The sequence below is a fragment of the Lissotriton helveticus genome, chromosome 9, assembly GCF_964261635.1.
Source record: "Lissotriton helveticus chromosome 9, aLisHel1.1, whole genome shotgun sequence".
Lineage (NCBI taxonomy): Eukaryota > Metazoa > Chordata > Amphibia > Caudata > Salamandridae > Lissotriton > Lissotriton helveticus.
The window spans coordinates 608462055-608480250 of record NC_136070.1 but is presented as its reverse complement, the minus strand read 5'-3'; the positions used below and the strand labels follow the sequence as shown (position 1 = coordinate 608480250).

At 53.7% G+C, this 18196-nt stretch overlaps 1 protein-coding gene across 1 annotated transcript in view; it reads left to right on the top strand.

Annotated features, from left to right (window-relative positions):
• The window catches only part of SHKBP1 (SH3KBP1 binding protein 1), a 306095-nt gene that overhangs the window by 275798 nt on the left and 12101 nt on the right, over positions 1-18196 (top strand). The window contains exon 17 of the mRNA XM_078660638.1: positions 8863-8995. Within this exon, the coding sequence (XP_078516764.1) occupies positions 8863-8995 (133 nt within the window). The remainder of the gene's footprint in view (positions 1-8862; positions 8996-18196) is intronic.

Sequence of the window (18196 nt, the reverse complement as noted above, 5' to 3'; positions counted from 1 at the left end):
CATCGACATATTGGATCAACACCACTCCATCTGGTAGCTGGACGGCGTCCAGCTGTCTTTTGAGGGCCTGGCTGTAAATGCTGGGACTTTCAGTGTAGCCCTGGGGAGCTCTACAAAATCGGTATGAACGGTTTTTTAAGGTGAAGCCGAAGAGATAGCGGCTGTCTGGATGGATGGTGATAGAGAAAAATGCATTTTTAAGATCAATAACTGTGAAGGTGGTGGCGGTGGACGGGATGAGAGTCAGAATGGTGGCGATGTCTGAGACTACGGGGTACTGTGGTACCACCACTTTGTTGACTTCTCGCAGGTCGATGATGAAGCGGTATGCTTTCTCATCTCCCTCACCTTGCTTTTTAACAATGGGCAGGATAGGGCTATTGCAGACATTACTAACCACTTCCTCTACCACTCCTGCATCTACCAAGCACTGAATAATCGCTACCAATGCCTTCTCACCTTCGGGCGATATCCGGTACTGTGGGAGTTTCGGGAGTATTGCATCTGGTCGAACAGTTATGTGTACGGGATCGATCATCATTCGTCCTACATCCGAGTCGTTTCTGGCCCATAGGTACAGGGGTAGGGTATCGAGCGAGGATAGGTCAGCATCTGTTATGGCGTACATATGTCGTGTGGGGTAGGGTCTGGACATGCTCGGATTGTCGTACAGGATGACTCGGACTCCATCCGGGGAACACCTAATAGTGGCTCGGAAATGTTTCAGTAAATCAATACCCATAATGGCGTCAGGGGAGTTGGAGGAGAGCAGAAATGTTGTGTCAGTGGGATTGTTTCCTAGGTCAAAGGAGATAGGTTCAGACAGGGGGTTGGTGGAGGGCGTTCCATCGAAACCTATTGATGTAATGTGTGAGCCAGACAAGGGTGCCCTTGGAATCAGTCGCTTTGATAATACACTACGTGTCGCTCCAGTGTCTACCAAAAATGGAGACTTTGTACCCAGGACCTTAGCAGTGACGTAAGGACCTTGCTGGTCAACACAGAGCTCGACTGGATCCCTCCCTTGCCCCTGGCCGTCCTATGCAAATGTTTCAGTATTGTTGCCGTCGGACTGTTGGCACTGATTCTGTCGGGGGCGGTCAAATGTGTTTGGTCTGCCAGGTCGGTCATTGGTGGTGTCGTGGGTCTGCCCTCGCCCCTGCCCTCCAGTTTTGTGGCCATTTGTCATGTCCCTTTTCTCTTTATTTTTAATCATTTCCCGAAGGGCCAGGCATTGAGACTTCCAATGTCCAAATTCTTTACAAAATGCACACTGGTTCTCATCGAGGTCAGTTCGTGGAGCACCGGGTGTGGGGTGGTGGTCTCTAGTGGGTGGATTCCTAGGGGCATTCGACTGGTAGTTCCCCCTATACCGTTCCCTTCCTGTAGTCACTCCCTGTAATTGAGCAATCATCACTCGTTCCTTTAAGTCCTTTTTCTTTTTCTCATTCGCCCTCTCGTTCTCGTTCTTTTGGTGTTCGTAATACTGAGCCATCTGAAGGATAGCTGCAGGTTTGGAGGCTCCCCAACTACTCTCGCTCGTCTGTAACTTTTGGGAGACCTCTTGCGATAGCCCCTTTACGTAGTTTTGCACGAAGAGGTGTTGTCCGGTTGCGGTGGTCATGTCTTGGCCACTGTAGTCAGAGAACACTGTTTCAAATCGGGAGAAATATTCTGATACGTCTTCCTGGGGTTTCTGACGGCAAGCCGTGACTACCGACCAGTCTACCTTCTTCTCTGGGATCAATGTCTTTAGTTTGTGCACTATCTTGTCTGGGAGTTCCAGTATGTCTTTTACAGGTTTCTTTCCGGGTTCTCGCTGCCCATCTAGTTCATTGAGTTGTTTCCAGGTGTGTCCGAACAGATCCGTGTGGTCGGCTTTCCGGATTTGCTTCCACACATCGGCCGGCAGACACAACCCGAAAAACAAATCAATGTCCGATAGAGTCATTATAGTTGAGCCCAAGGCTGTGCCTAGTTCGGTATAAAATGCTTTAGGGTTCTTTCTTAAATCGGGCAGGGTTTGCCTAAAAGTTAAAATATCTTGCCGATCCCATGGTTGGTAAACCCAATTATACACAACCCTCCCCTTTGCATCTGCGTGGTTGATATCATCGTTTGTTCCCTGACCTCTTGGGGGAACCCAGTAGGGGGCGGCTTCTCTGATAGGCATCATAGTGTTGGCTGCTTCTAATGAAGGCTCAATCGTCTCAGGGACTGTGATCTTGACCTCTTCTTTCTGTCCCGCGAGGTGGCGGAAGACCTCAAGCGTTTGCATGAAGAGGTCCGTCACATCACTCTCAGTCCCATCTCCAACATCGACCCTTCTGTATAGAGTCGTCAGTTTTGCAGGACCCTTATTCTGGTACCTATCCTCATATGCGTTCAGGGTGTGGTAGCTGAACCGCAGAATGAAATGCCGTCTATGACTACCGGCATGTGAGTTGTGCATATTCATCGTATATTCTTCGCTCTCCTTCCGTTCCACCAGTGTTTTTGCTATCTTGTCGATTCCATCACGCTCCTCTTTGCTCAACCTATTTGGTCTGGCTGTTAGCTGTTTGTCAGTCTCGAGTTCATCTGGTGTTGTTACCAATGCGGCTGGTGCAAAGGCCTTAAGAGTCGGGGCACTAGCGCTAGGGTTACCCTCGACTGCACTCTGAACTGGTGAATGTTGTGCTAGAGGCTGGCAGGGAGCAGAAGGAGGGGGCATGTAGATAATTGGAGGACCGAGCAGTAACTCGTCATTTGCCCGCTGTTTGGAGGGCATCTCCGGGTAGAGCGTAGGGGGGGTCCTGACAGGGCATTGGCCTGCCAGTCCTGATTCTTGTGTTTGTTTAACTTCTTCTCTTCTTCTTATTTCTTCATCTAGTTCTTTTGCGGCCAGATGGGCTGCTTTTCGTAATTCTTTCACTATTTTTGCTTCTTCTCTTTTCCTTCGCTGTTCTGCTTCTTTGCGCCACATGCCAATACTATCGAGCATAGTGGGCGTTGCCTTATTTATTTTTACAGCTGCTTCTAACGTTTTTATTTTATTTTCATCAAAAGAACCTATCAGTGGCCACTGACTTTCGGGATTCTTTTTTGTATATTTATGCCATAACTTACTATAAGCTATAGCGACTAGTCCTTGCTTAGTAAACATGTCCTTATTAGGGGTGCCTTCCAATGGAGCTGGATGGTTCATCTCTAATAAGCGGTCCGGGTTGACCCAACTACTAACCAATGGGGAGAAGATAGGCATGACGGATTACAATGGGGGGCAAAAGCCTGCACTACCTATCTTTTCACTACTTGCAAAAAAAACTGGACAGAATATTCTATTCTATTCTTTTTGCAAACAGAGAATACCTCCAGAAGGAACCAATTCCAAACAGTCAATGTTTGGATAAACAATCAATCAATGAGGAATGAAATAGGCACGACGGGTTAAAAGCTTGCGTTACCTACCCTTCACTATCTGCAAAGGGAGAGAGAATATTCCTACTCTTCCCCGTTTGCAGGCAGAGAAGATCCTTAAGAGAACCAACTTCGAACAATTTAATGCTCGATCAAACAATCAATCAATGGGGAGAAAAATAGGCACGGCAGATTACAATGGGGGACAAAAGTCCGCGTTACCTACCCTTCACTATCTGCAAAGACTAAACAGAGTATGGCGACTCTGTGCTTGTTTGCAAATAGAGAATCTCTCAGAGACAATAAACATGAGTAATACTAGTATTTTCCAACAATCAAAACAATCAATTTCGCAATTTGTCGTGTGTCACGACCTTACCCGGACCGCATGGACAGTTTCTCGTCTTCCGCTTCCAGCGCCCGATCGTCCTCTACTCTCTGTTGCTATCGCGGCACTCCTGGTGGTTCCCAGTCAGGACCGTAGATCACTCGGGAGAGGTCTGCTCGGAATCAGTGAAGTTCAGATGATCGGCTGTCAGACAAGGGTCTATCGGACAGGAGCTCTCCCGATCGTTGCAGTCGTTCACTCTGTCGTCGGGACCTCTCCCACTGGATCCACGTGTCGCTGATGGGCCTCACGTTGGGCGCCAATTGATAAAGATCAATTCAAACTGGTCAGGCGATTTAGTTGATGTTTCCTAAGTTAAATTCCCCGGCGTTAAACGCCTCTAATACCATACGAAGTTACCCAATAAAGAGGCAGGCGCTGGAGACAGGAAGACAGGAAACAAGTTTTATTCCGACGGATCAGAACACGTCAGATCGGACAACAAGGTATCGTCTCGAGGTGCTCTCTCAACCTCTCTGAGACCTGGTCTTTTATACACTGGTTCAAGACATGTGAACGCTCTTTATTACAACAAAGATTGTGAAGTATGAGGATGACATCCCCGGCACCCCCCAGTTCCGGCCCCCTCCAACACATGACAACAGTAGAGGCCCTTGCCCCTCATACAATGGGAGGGGGCTATCACGCAGCTGAGTGTTCTGCCGATTCCTTCGGAATGTGTGCGCCTGATCGAATCTCAGAGGGCGGGGAGGTCATGATCAATAGTGGCTCCTTTCAAGAGAAGCGGGTGCATACAGTAGTGGGCAATAAACTGTATCCTCAGGCTAAGGGATGACCAGCGGTTTGTGCAGGCAATCGGGCTCAGAGGAAGGGGTCATCAAAGGAGGGGTATTCATGGACGGAAAGAAGGTGTTGGTCAGGCGCGGGGTGTGATTCTCAGAGACAGAGTCATGCGGGAGGGGAGAGCTTATGCCTCGTGCATGTGAGAGCGGGGACAGTCAGGGTGCGTGGGGGAGGCTCGCAAGGTTCAGGGAAGTGCGCTGACGGGTGATCGTGAACAGGGAGACCATGGTACCTAAAATGGCTGTCGTGTGTGTTCATACGTGAGTCTGCAAGATGGCGTAGATGATGTTCAGTACACAAACTAAAATTCCACAGTCCACACCTTCCCCCGCAGCATCCGCCTCAAAACCCTCCTAGTCCGTGCTTTCAGGCCCATGTGTCGCCAGTGGGGGGCAGGGTTCGCCATCACCTCCTCCACTGGGGCACTGTCACGTCGGACAGGTGGGTGCTGCAAATCGTCCGAAGGGGCTACTCCCTCCCCTTCGAGGCGACCCCTCCAGCCATGCCACCGCAGAACCACCGTGTATCGGGGGATCATTTGCGACTTCTGCAGGAGGAAGTTACGGCCCTCTTGGCCAAGGGGGCCATCGAGCACGTTCCTGGGCCAGAAGTAGGGTGTGGTTGCTACTCCCACTACTTTCTGGTACCCAAGAAGGGCAAAGGGGGCCTACGCCCTATCTTGGACCTACGGAACGTCAACGGCTTCCTCCGGAAGGAGAAGTTCAAAATGCTGACACTGGCTCAGGTCTTAGCTGCCCTGGACCCAGGAGACTGGATGGTAGCGTTGGACTTGCAGGACGCTTATTTCCACATCCCCGTTCTGCAGGCTCACCGGCGTTATCTGCGGTTCACGGTAGGCCACGAGCACTTTCAGTTTACCGTGCTCCCCTTCAGCCTTACCAGCGCCCCACGGGTGTTCACGAAGGTGATGGCGGTGGTCGCAGCTCATCTGCGCAGGTTAGGTGTTTCAGTCTTCCCCTACCTCGACGACTGGTTGTTGAAGGCGGGCTCGCCCCAAACAGTCGTCAGCCACCTCCAGACAACAGCAAACCTCCTGCACCTGGTGGGGTTTTCCATCAATGTGCCGAAGTCACACCTGTGCCCCTCTCAGAAGCTCCTCTTCATCGGAACGGTTCTCGACTCGGCGCAGTTTCGGGTTTATCCTCCCGAACAGCGGGTTTGGGACATTCAGGCTCTGATTCCACTCTTTCAGCCTTAGTCCCGGGTCTCGGTCAGGTTGACGCTGGGGCTTCTGGGGCTGATGGCCTCCTGCATCCTTCTGGTGCATCACGCCCGGTGGCGGATGCGGGCTCTGCAGTGGGACCTTAAGTTTCAGTGGGCCCAGCATCAGGGCAACCTATCCGACCATGTCCTGATCTCGGAGGGCACTGCAAGACAGCTGAAGTGGTGGCTCACGGACCGCGATTGGGTCAGCGGCAGATCCCTTTCCCTTCCCCAACCGGAGCACGTAGTTGTGACGGACGCGTCCCTCCAGGGCTGGGGAGGCGGAGATCAGAGGCCTCTGGTCTCCGGCGGAGTCCCGGCTCCATATCAACCTTTTGGAGCTGCGGGCAATTCGTCTAGCACTGAAGGCATTCCTCCCCTCTGTTCGAGGGAGTGTAGTGCAGGTGTTCACAGACAACACCACCGCCATGTGGTACTGCAACAAACAGGGCGCGGTGGGGTCGTGGACCCTTTGCCAGGAGGCTCTGCGCCTCTGGCAGTGGCTGGAACGTCAGGGCGTGACCCTGGTGGTTCAACATCTGGCAGGTTCTCTGAACGCCAGGGCGGACGAACTCAGCCGTGGGTGCATGATGGATCACGAATGGCGTCTGAACTTGGACGTGGCGCAAGGCCTCTTTCAGCAGTGGGGAGAGCCTTGGTTAGATCTATTCGCCACAGAAGAGAACGCGCAATGTCATCAGTTCTGCGCGTTGGAATTTCCAAGGCGGCACTCGCTCGAAGACGCTTTTCGTCGCGAGTGGAGTTGCGGTCTATTGTACGCCTTTCCGCCTATACCACTTCTGCCCAGAGTGCTGAAGAAGATCAAGCGCGACCGGGCCCAAGTCATCCTTGTGGCTCCGGACTGGGCACGAAGGTACTGGTATCCAGAGCTACTCAGTATGTCAGTCGATCCCCCGGTTCGTCTGCCTCTTCAGGTGGACCTTCTGTCGCAGCAGCAGTGGACGGTCCTCCACCCGAACCTGTCCAGTCTCCACCTCCATGCTTGGAGATTGAGCGGCGACAGTTGAGGCCATTTGACTTGCTTCTGGCAGCCAGGCGTCCCTCCACAAAGTCGGTATACGTCTGCAGGTGGAACAGATTTGTGGCATGGTGCACAGCAAAGGCTATGGGTCCTCTTGCTGCCCCTCTTTCTGAGGTTCTTCTCTTCCTTCTTTCTCTTGCCCAGCAGGGCTCTGCTCTGGGCACTATCAAGGGCTACCTTTCTGCCCTTTCAGCCTTTCTAAGGCTGCCTGATCAACCTTCTTTGTTCAAGTCCCCTATTGTAACTCGTTTTCTGAAGGGCATCACACACATGTTCCCTCCTCTTCCGTTTGTGATGCCTCAGTGGGACTTGAACCTTGTTCTTACGTTTCTGATGTGCGCTTACTTTGAGCCACTTCACAACTGTCCTCTCCGTCTTCTTACTTTGAAGACTGCTTTCCTGGTTGCCATCACCTCTGCCAGGAGAGTGAGTGAGCTCCAGGCTCTTTCATGTACACCCCCTTTCCTTTCTGTCCATCCGGACAAGGTTGTGTTGCGTACTAAGCCATCTTTCCTGCCCAAGGTTGTCACGGCCTTCCATGTCGGGCAGTCTATTACCTTGCCCACCTTCTTTCCGCCACCGCATCCCTCTAAAGGGGAAGGGCGGCTCCACCGTCTGGACCCAAAACGTGCGCTTTCATTCTACTTGGATCGCACACGCCAGTTCCGGGTGGATGACTAACTCTTTGTTGTTTACGTGGGCGCTAAGAAGGGAAAAGCGGTGCACAAGCCGACCATCTCTCGGTAGATCATCTTGTGTATCCAGGCATGTTACTCCTTGGCTAAAAAGGAGCCCCCTGTTGGATTGCGGGCTCATTCCACCCGGGCCACGGCGACTACAACTGCCCTGGGCCGGGGAGTGCCCTTGCAGGACGTTTCCAGGCAGCTACGTGGGCCTCGCTGCACACGTTTGCAAGACACTACTGCCTGGACAGTCAAGTCCGGAGGGATGGCTTCTTTGGCCGTTCCGTCCTCTAGGACTTTCTGGTGTGATTATTGGTTCGCAGACCCACCACCGGGGTTGGTATTGCTGGGGTATCTGTTCTAAGGTAAGGAATCTATCACTAACGTGTCTCTTTCAGATGCACAAGTTACTACTTGTGTAACAATATATCTGTAAGAGACATTAGTTAGTGATAGATTCCTTACCGACCCACCCATCCTCCCCGTTCTGCGAACTGATATCTAGGGTTAAGGTCATCCCCTTTCAGGGCCCTAGTTTCAATGGCACCAGTGTTGGTTTTTAACATGGCTCGGAGCTTCTGGCGCGGAAAAGCTGTGTCTAAGAACTGACGTCAGCACGCGGCGGCGGCGTCTAAGTACTCCGACGACGTCATCACGACGCCGACGATGGACGCGGAGCCGCAGACGACGCCTACCGACGCGCAAGGGTACTGCTACGCAAAAGTTTCCGGATCCAGTCTGTCGCCTGGGGATATTCTAAGGTAAGGAATCTATCACTAACTAATGTCTCTTACAGATATATCGTTACACAAGTAGTAACTTGTGCTGTAGGTGTGCTGCTGTAGAATCTGATATCAGAAATTCAAATATACGTTTTTTCTATACCTGTCAGGGCCACAGAGGAATCGCTATGGTGGGCAGAGAAAGTGTGACAAAAATGTTGTGCACTTGCTTGCAGGAGCAAGTTAATGGCAGGGCATATTCTGAGTCCTACAAGACCAACCCCTGCTATCTGAAGCTCGCAGAGGAATCATGTTTTTGCATGCAGGAATCAGAAGGGTTGGCATGTATGCTTTGGGGGCCCGCTGTACACTTATTATTGCGTATTTTACAATTCAAAAAGCAGGTAGGGATGGGATTTCCTTCCTGGCACTTGGGCCTGTGAAACACTGGCTACGTCATGGTGTGGGTGGTGTTGTGGAGCGGCATGTGGGTTTCAGGCCAGCTTTGGTAGTTTGTTGATGTGCGTTGATGCTGGTGGCTGTGTACTGCTGGCTTGGTTCCTGAGGTTCACCTTTGTAAACTTATTTTTTTTCTTTCAGAGCTGGGGGGGCTGTCTGAGGAGGAGCTATTGCAGCAGTTGGAGCAATGTGACCTCGCCTTGACACGCACCCCGGATATGAGCCCAGCTGTTTCCTTCACCCACTCCACCACGCCTCGAGCTTCCGTATCCAGGTAACACGCTACACCAAAAATATGCCATTGCGCAATAACTACACTCCACGCTGTTAATTGAAGCGTATAAGGCCATTTTATTAGGATATGTTTGCATTCATTATTACTTTATTAACAGTACATAAATGCAAGAAATATACTTTTCTCATCCCATACCGTCTCATTCTCCCTTCAGCCCTCTCAAAACCATCTCACCTGTGTGACTCTTCCCCTTGCACTCTGTGACCTCCTTCCTCTCCCCATTCTCACCTTCACTTGCACCCCAAGCATCCTCTGTTGACTTTCCTTCATTGATCATTAACTTCCGCTGTCAGATACCTGTGTACCGTTTTCCCCTCCCCGAGGGGTGGATCCGCCCGTATGTGACTCACCACCCCTCCAAAGTACCGCCAACCAGGGAACCCCCGTAGGGTGGTTACCTGCCCCCCGGCCCCACCTCCCCCCGGGTCCTGTGCACCTTTCGCCTCCCATCAGCTGACCCTGTGGCACCATGTGGACGACCATCCACCACATAAAAAACATGCGTCCCGTGTTCCGATAATATATCTGTGACATTCCCCGACCAAGAATCACCATCTCAAAACAAGACCACTTCCCTTGAAGCATATTCAACACCCCCATGTTACTTTCTATTAAACCATATCCCCCTCCATATATCTTTGTGTAATGCCAGTCTTGACATACTCTACAACGCATTCCCCCACATGTATCTTCATATCAGGGCAATTCCTTTTTTAGCCGGTTTCACCGGTACCGTCAACAACGCTCCCGCATTGCATTCCACTTTTTCCCCACCATATCACATCCTGGTGGCTGTACTCAGCCCGGTGTCGTCTGTACATCTGCTAGTCTGCATCCTTTGCTGCCAAAGCCCGGGAGAATGGCCACCTATCCAGGCAACCGTCTTGGTTCCTGGTCTACCCCCACATCCTGTAGTAGAAAAAGAATGATTAGTCTCGTAAGAAATTCTTCCCCTTTCTCATAGCCCCCTTTCCCCCTCTGTTCCAAACCCAATCCTAGAAATCCCATTTCCAGTACCTATATCTTCACAGAACACCGTTCCAGTGCTCTCATCCCTGCCATCCTTCAACTAACGTCCCCCCTAATCCATCCTGACACTGCTACAGCCCCAATGCTTAATTGTATGTCTCCCTTGGTTGGCCCCCGCCCATTCCACATGGCTCTTGTATGAGACTTATAATGGCCGACAGAACCGTCACTCTGCCCTCCAAATTTGGAAAACAAATTCCCCCATTAGCCAGAGGCCTTCCCTTTCTTGACACCATCGCCACTACAGCATGCCCCCTCCTTGCGTCCCCTTTTTCTATGACCCACGCCCCACTGTCCCCAGCTGCTGCATCCAAACGAACAACTCGACCAACCCAAATACCCCGTGCCCCAGGCACACCTCCCCATCCTCACCTACGCCTCAACCGAGCCGACTCTGCTCTGCCCAAGAACTCTTTGCACCTGTACCACCTCAAACACGTCAGGCCCACTAAACAGCCTCATTCATCTCAGCCAATGCCCCCCTGCCTATTCTCCATATTAAACCATGTTGTCCCGTCTCCAAGGTTCCCACCCCCAACCACCCAGTTCCACCAAACCTTATTACCATGGTGGTATAGTTCTTTTCGAATCGACCACTGGGTGATGGCCCGACCCCATACATCCTCAGTCGTCCCCGCACATACCCTACTTCACAGATTCATGTTGCTTACACCAACTTTGCACCTGCCAAACCAACGTCCCCCTCTGGAATATCCTATAGCACCCTTGCACTTTGCCTCACTTTACCCCCACCCCAAAAATGTTCTCCCCCACAAGAACTACTCTCTATGGTACCGCAGACCTGCCCCCAGCCATGCCCGGGCATCAGCACACTGCCTCCCTGTTACCTACTCCCCACTTACCCTTTGTGTAACCCCCCCAGCCCATTATACACTTCCCTATCCCAGCCCCTTATATACTGCCCTTGGCTCAAGTGTCCTCTTGCCTGCTAAGAGAAACCTTCTCAGGTAACCACGCTCCCTCTTTTAAAGTATCACCTTCAAATAACCAATTAGCCTGCCTTGGGCCCAACTGTGTCTCGCTGCCCTAGGCCCCTCCACCATGTATAATTTCCCAAAGCCTTGGCCTGTCCCGTCCCCTACCTCGTGGGTTCCCTGTTTTTCTCCCCTTTTGCACCCAGTTAATGCGATGCCCCCAGAGCCCCTAGTGCTCCTTTGGAAACGAAAACACCCACTGAAGATGGTACCGAATCTCCGACCAGGTACACCATATATGTCTGGCCCCCAGGCAAGTCCTTGCCTATATATCCTGCTGCACAAACGCTTGCCCCCGGAGCCCCACAGCTCTTCATGACAAATCCCCACTGACCCTAGCCCTTATCCCACATTTTTCAGCCATACGAAACCCCCCTTTCCTCGTGCCATTCAGCTGCTATCCATGGTGTTCCGCAAGGCTATTGCTCCACCCTGAGCCCCCATGCCGTAAGATGCAGTCGCAATGTTTTGATACAAATGTCCTGTTTGTGTTAACTGGGACCCACGGCCCATTTGTCACTCTCCTCCAACATGGCAAGCAGCGATATGTGACCCATTGTTTAATCTCCTCTTTTCGTGTGTTCCCACATTGTTCGTCTGGACCCATCCCTACCACATTGCTAAGCCCCAATTTTCCTTTTGTCCTGAAGTATGCCGCAGCTGCACCTGGATTTGTGCCAGATCCCTCACAGCCCCCAACACACCCCCGCCGACCAGCTGAATTCCTTTTCTACCCTGCCTTATTCCTTTACCTGAGTGTCCGTCTGGGACCTCCTCGTCCTGACCGGCGCTGCTGTTCCCCGTTTTGCTCCTTGTCCACAGCTCCGTCTTAGGCTGCACTTGCCTCCTGCAAAAACTAAACAGTCTGATACTTTAACTCCCCCCACCCTACTCAGCCGCATCCTCCCTCGCACTTCCACACAAAACTCCCATCCCCTTCACACACCGTCACACTCCCCAGTCTTTATCCTCTCAACATCCAAGCCATCCATCTCAAATAGTATTCATAACATTGTATGATTTGCTGCGCAATCCCTCGTTGGAGGGTAGGCCGCCGACGACCCCCCTACTGCTTCCGGCCAGCGTCCCGGGGCCATTGTGCGCCCTGCTGGCGATGCCCTCTTCCCTGCCTGCCTCAATCGCCGGTCCTGGTTCCCCACCCCAGGCCGTTCCGACCAAGTGGGTCCCAAGCACCACCGGGCCCCATGCCTGCTGGCAGTCCCTGGCCCCTACTCTGGGACGGCTAACCGATGAAGTCCCCGGGTCCCCGTAGCCCCCCTCCTCCCAACCCCAGTCCATCGGATTGCAGCGCCGGCAGAGGAAAAAGGGGTAGCTGGGAAGGGGCCCGCTGCCCACCCAAGAGGCTCCATACTTATTGGGGGGACCCAGGCATGTCCGCTGGAATCAGCGCTGTGCGGGCGGTCTCATTAAACCCCCGCACGACGTCCAGGAGCGTCCTGACCCCGGCCCCCCCCCAGCCTGTTGGATCGGCGGCTCACTCGCTCCGGCCACAGCCGCCATGACAGTCCCCACACATGCCCCTTGTGGTAATATGTAGTTGCATGGGTGGGCAGCTTGCTGGCAGGGCCCTGGAAAGCCTCTGTTTCCAACCACCGCTGGCTCCCAGAAAACCCTCGATTCCTGTGTGTGGTATTTGCCCGCTAGCTACTAGGGTGGTGCAGGACAGGCTCACTGGCTTCCGCTAGCTCGATCATTCGGGTGCCAGCCTCTGGCCATGACAGGAGTCACCGCCTGCTGCCATCGCTCTGGGACTATTTGTGGCCTCCGACTGCTTCACCTTGCTGCTGGGGGAGTTTCCACAGCACCCGAGGCTTCTTGTCGGTGCGGGCCGTGGTTGGCCGGTCCCCGCACTCTAGCTGTGTGCCGGCTCCCGCCCGCCTCTGAATGTGGTTCAGTAACGTCCTGCTGAAGAAGCCCTCCCTTGATCCCGAATGTTCTAAAAACTACAGATCTATCTCTTTGCTACCATTCCCGGCCAAAATTATAGAGCGGGCTGTTAGTATGACTCTCTCTTCCTATCTTGAACATCACAATCTGTTGGAAGAGGCTCAGTTTGGTTTTCGGCCAGCCCATAGGACCGAGACAGCCCTGTTGACCGTCATGGACGAGCTTCAGAGGCGGGCAGACAGGGGACAGGCAGCTGCATTGATTCTGCTTGACCTGTCTGCCCCCTTTGATACGGTCAACCATGGGATTCTGTTGAGAAGGCTGAGTGAGTGTGGGGTTAGGGGCTCCGTCTTGAGGTGGGTCCGCTCCTTCTTACAGGAGAGACATCAGGCGGTATCCCTCCCCCCTTTCAATCTGCTTTTCCCAAGGTGCTGCATGGGGTGCCTCAGGGCTCAGCTATCAGCCCTATTCTTTTCAATGTGTACCTAAAACCTCTTATTGCTGTTATCAAGGCATATAATATTGATATCGTAAATTATGCAGACGATACTCAGTTGATCTTGTCATTTGAGGGAGAGGAGTCCACTACAGTGGAAGCTTTTCACAACTGTTTGCAGGACACGGCCCGCTGGCTGCAGGATAACTCGCTACAATTCAACGCAGGAAAGACTGAGGTGATCTTCTGTGCGGCTAACAGGATTTCTCCTCGCCTTCCTACCACCTTTGACTTCGAGTACTGTGTCCTTAATCCAGCCGCCTGCCAGAGTCCGCAACCTGGGCATTATATTTGAAGACAAGCTTACTCTGGAAAGTCAGGTTAAAAAGACTACTACCTCCTGCTTTTCGATCATCAGATCTCTCCGAAAAATGTTGCCTCTACTTCCCTCCCAGGTGCGTGCACAAGTGGCCAGATGCTCAATTCTCAGTAGGCTCGACTACTGCAATGCTCTCCTACTGGACTCCCCTAACTTCCTGTTGGACAGATTGCAAAGAATACAGTTGACAGCGGCCAAACTAGTGTTAGGCTTGCCTAGAAGCTCCTTGGCATCTGCAGCCTTAGCTGAACTTCACTGGCTCCCCTTTAGACAGAGAGTTAACTTTAAGTCTCTCTGCCTTGTTTTTTAAAGCCCTTCACGGGATAGGACCTGTGTCTATGCGCAAAACATTCAACTGGTACACCCCGACAAGAACACTGCGCTCCTCTTCGGCTAGACTAGTCCTGTTTCCAAGGTTTCGTAAGGTCAGATCGGGGGCAGATCATTTGGGGTGGCAGCTGCAAAATTGTGGAATAGTCTCCCTTTGGAAATCAGGCAACTCAGAGAGATTCTTCCCTTTAGAAAAAGGGTAAAAACCTGGCTGTTTCCCAGGACGTAGTAGCCTCTCCCGGTTCTTGCACCCGCTCCCCCTTGAGTTTCGTTTCCAGCGCCAGGTTGCCTGCTAGGTGATAGCGCGCTTTATAAATTGAATAAATAAATAAATAGATAAATATGCCTCCCCACAAACCCCCAAGTCTCTGTTCTCGCGCAGACGCAGCCCACTGGGTGCCTTCAACACGAGTCACCCCGCCCCCGCCCTACCCCCACCTGGTCAACAACCAGCCTCCAGGGAACCGCCCAGCATGGTTCACGTGCCGCTTCCCGCACTCGCAGGGACACCCAGTTCGGCGAGGTAAGCCCAAACCTGATCCCAGAGGACCCCTAAGGTGCACTTTGCACCTCGCTACCCCGTACTTTGTCCCCACTGACCTGCCCTAAAACGTCTGTAAACTTTCCACAAACTTTCCCTTTGACTACCCCCTCCGGTTGTGCTAAGGTGTCAGGAAGAGGCCAGATCCTCCTCTCCTGACACCTTATATACATTCCCAACTCCCGCCCCTTCCCCAATCTTCTAATCCCTCCCTCACCTTGTCCTTCTGGCCATTGCGCGAATAGCCACGAGGGAAGACTGGTCTGCGACCTTCACTTCCCCCGGGGGCCGTCATTCTACAGTTTTAATTCTGTTTTAATTACCCACCCACTGCAGCTTTCATCACGAGGTTACTACGTGCAGTAATGGTTCAAGGATGTTTCACTTCTTGGTGGTTTCAGTGCAAGGTTGATAAAATGTTGTTTATAGTATTATTCTGAGTCTTTGCCACCAGATGTCGCTGTAAGTGCTGCTCGTGTGCTGATAAAATCCGTATTTTCGCTTTTACCTCCTAGTGATTTTAACCTGCTCCGTCTTACCTGTTTCTTCGCCCTGATTTGCCAGGCCGGGTCGCCCCCACGCTCCTCCTGCTCCTGTTTTGCTGGTTTCCTGTTGCTGTTTTTGCCGCCACTCGCCACTCTCCTTTTCCCGCCGCTGCCTCCCTGCGGCCCCGCCAGCCGATTGGCCCCCCCGCTCCCGCCACCCAGCGGACCCTCCCTCCCGGCGCCCTTCTTATGTCGCCTCCACGCACGCGCAGCGTTGACGCGCAGCGGGCGCGCCAAAGGCAAGCCCGTCTGCGCCCGTCCGCGCCTGGACCGCGCCCAGTGCCAGGACCCCTGGCCCCCGACGGACCTACGACGCCGCCACCCTCATCGCACTCAAACCCAACCGACCGAGAGCCTGCCATCGAGCCACCCCGAGACGCACCCACGGACCCTTCACCTGTCAGGCCTGCAAGTTCACCTGCCTCCGGACCTGCACCACACCCGCCAAGCCAAGCACCAGCAGCAACCACCTCAAGTGCATCCTGCTCAACACCCGCTCCGTCCACAGACACGCCATCGAACTTTGGAACCTGCTCGACACAACCTCACCAGACGTCGCCTTCCTCACGGAAACCTGGATGAACGCCTCCTCAGCACCCGACATCGCCATCGCCATCCCAGACGGATACAAGATCATCCGGAGAGACCGCGCCAACCAGACTGGAGGAGGCATCGCCATCGTACACAAGAACACCATCCGCATCACGACCGACTCCAACCCCAACCCGACCCACCACCACCCGCAACAGGTTCCTTGCAGGAGCTGGAACAAGATCACCGCCGAGCAGCTCACCACCTCCCTCAGCCAGAACCCACCCGCCAGCACAACGGACCCCAACGAAGCAGCCCGCAACTTCACACAATGGCTGACCGCCTGCGCCGACTACCTCGCGCCACTTAAGAACCCGCCCAGCAGACCCAGAAGCAAGAAAGCCTCCTGGTTCACCGACGAAGTCAAGAATTCCAAGAAGAACTGCCGCACCCTCGAGAAAGCCTGGCTCCGTGACCAGACCACAGACAACAGGACCGCCCTCAAAGACGCCACCCGCAAGCACCACCAACTCATCCGCACCACCAAGAAGAAATCACTAAAGGATCGACTGGACAACAACGCCCACGACAGCAAGGAACTCTTCAACATCGTCAAGGAGTTCTCCAATCCCAGCACCAGCAACAACGACATCACTCCTTCACAAGATCTCTGCGACTCTCTCGCCTCGTACTTCCACCGCAAGATCGCCGACATCCACAACAGCTTCGGCGCACCTTCCACGCACCCAATCGTCGAACCAACGCCCCCCACCGCCACCCTCCGCACCTGGACCACGGTGACCACCGAAGACACAGCCCGCACGATGAACACCATCCACTTCGGATCCCCAACCGACCCCTGCCCCCACCACGTCTTCAACAAGGCCGACTCCATAATCGCACCCCAACTCCGGGACGTCATCAACTCACCCTTCAACACCGCCACCTTCCCGGAGAGCTGGAAGCATGCCGAGCTCAGCGCCCTACTGAAGAAACCAACAGCGGACCCCACCGACCTCAAGAACTTCCGCCCCATCTCGCTCCTCCCTTTTCCTGCCAAAGTCATCGAGAAGACCGTCAACAGACAGCTTGCAGCCTTCCTCGAGACGAACGGATCCCTCGACCCCTCGCAGTCCGGGTTCTGAGCCAACCACAGCACCGAGACCGCCCTCATCGCAGCCACCGACGACATCCGAGCCCTGCTCGACAACGGGGAAACAGCGGCCCTCATCCTCCTGGACCTCTCTGCAGCGTTCGACACCGTCTGCCACCGCACCCTAGTGCAATGCCTCAGCAACATCGGGATCCAAGAAAAAGCACTGGAGTGGATCATCTCATTCCTCGCCGGAAGAACACAAAGAGTCCGCCTCCCCCCGTTCCGATCCGAGGCCACCGAAGTCATCTGCGGCGTACCCCAAGGATCTTCGCTCAGCCCAACCCTCTTCAACGTCTACATGAGACCTCTTGCAACCATCGCACGCCAACACAACCTCAACATCATCTCCTACGCCGACGACACACAGCTGATCCTCTCTCTCACCCGAGACCCCGACACCGCCAGAACGAGCCTACAACAAGGGATGAAAGACGTCGCCGAATGGATGAAGAACAGCCGCCTGAAACTGAACTCAGACAAGACGGAAGTCCTCATCCTGGGACCATCGCCCTCCGCCTGGGACGACTCCTGGTGGCCTCCCGCCCTGGGCACCGCTCCCAAGCCAACAGACCACGCACGCAACCTGGGCTTCATCCTGGACTCCTCCCTCTCGATGACCAGACAAGTCAACGCCGTCTCCTCATCGTGCTTCAACACCCTGCGTATGCTCCGTAAGATCTTCCGATGGATCCCCACCGAGACCAGGAAGACCGTCACCCAGGCACTCGTCACCAGCCGACTGGACTACGGGAACACCCTCTATGCGGGAACCACAGCCAAACTACAGAAAAAACTCCAGCGCATACAGAACGCATCCGCCCGACTCATCTTGGACATCCCCCGACGCAGCCACATCTCCCGACACCTGAGGGACCTACACTGGCTCCCCGTCAGCAAAAGGATCACGTTCAGACTTCTCACCCACGCACACAAGTCTCTCCACGACCTGGGCCCCAAGTACCTCAACGACCGCCTGACCTTCTACACACCCACCCGCCAGCTACGCTCTACAAGCCTCGCCCTCGCCGCCGTACCACGCATCCGAAGAGCCACCGGCGGAGGAAGATCCTTCTCCTACCTGGCAGCCAAGACATGGAACTCCCTCCCCATCCACCTCCGGCTGACACCGGACCACCTCGCCTTCAGGAAACAACTCAAGACCTGGCTGTTCGAGCAGTAGCAACCCCCTCCCCCCAGCGCCTTGAGACCCTTCCGGGTGAGTAGCGCGCGATACAAATGCCATGATTGATTGATTGACGGATTTACAATGAGAAAGTGATATTCCAGGCAATGCCTCCTGACCTGTGATCGTCGGGTCCAGAGAGATCCA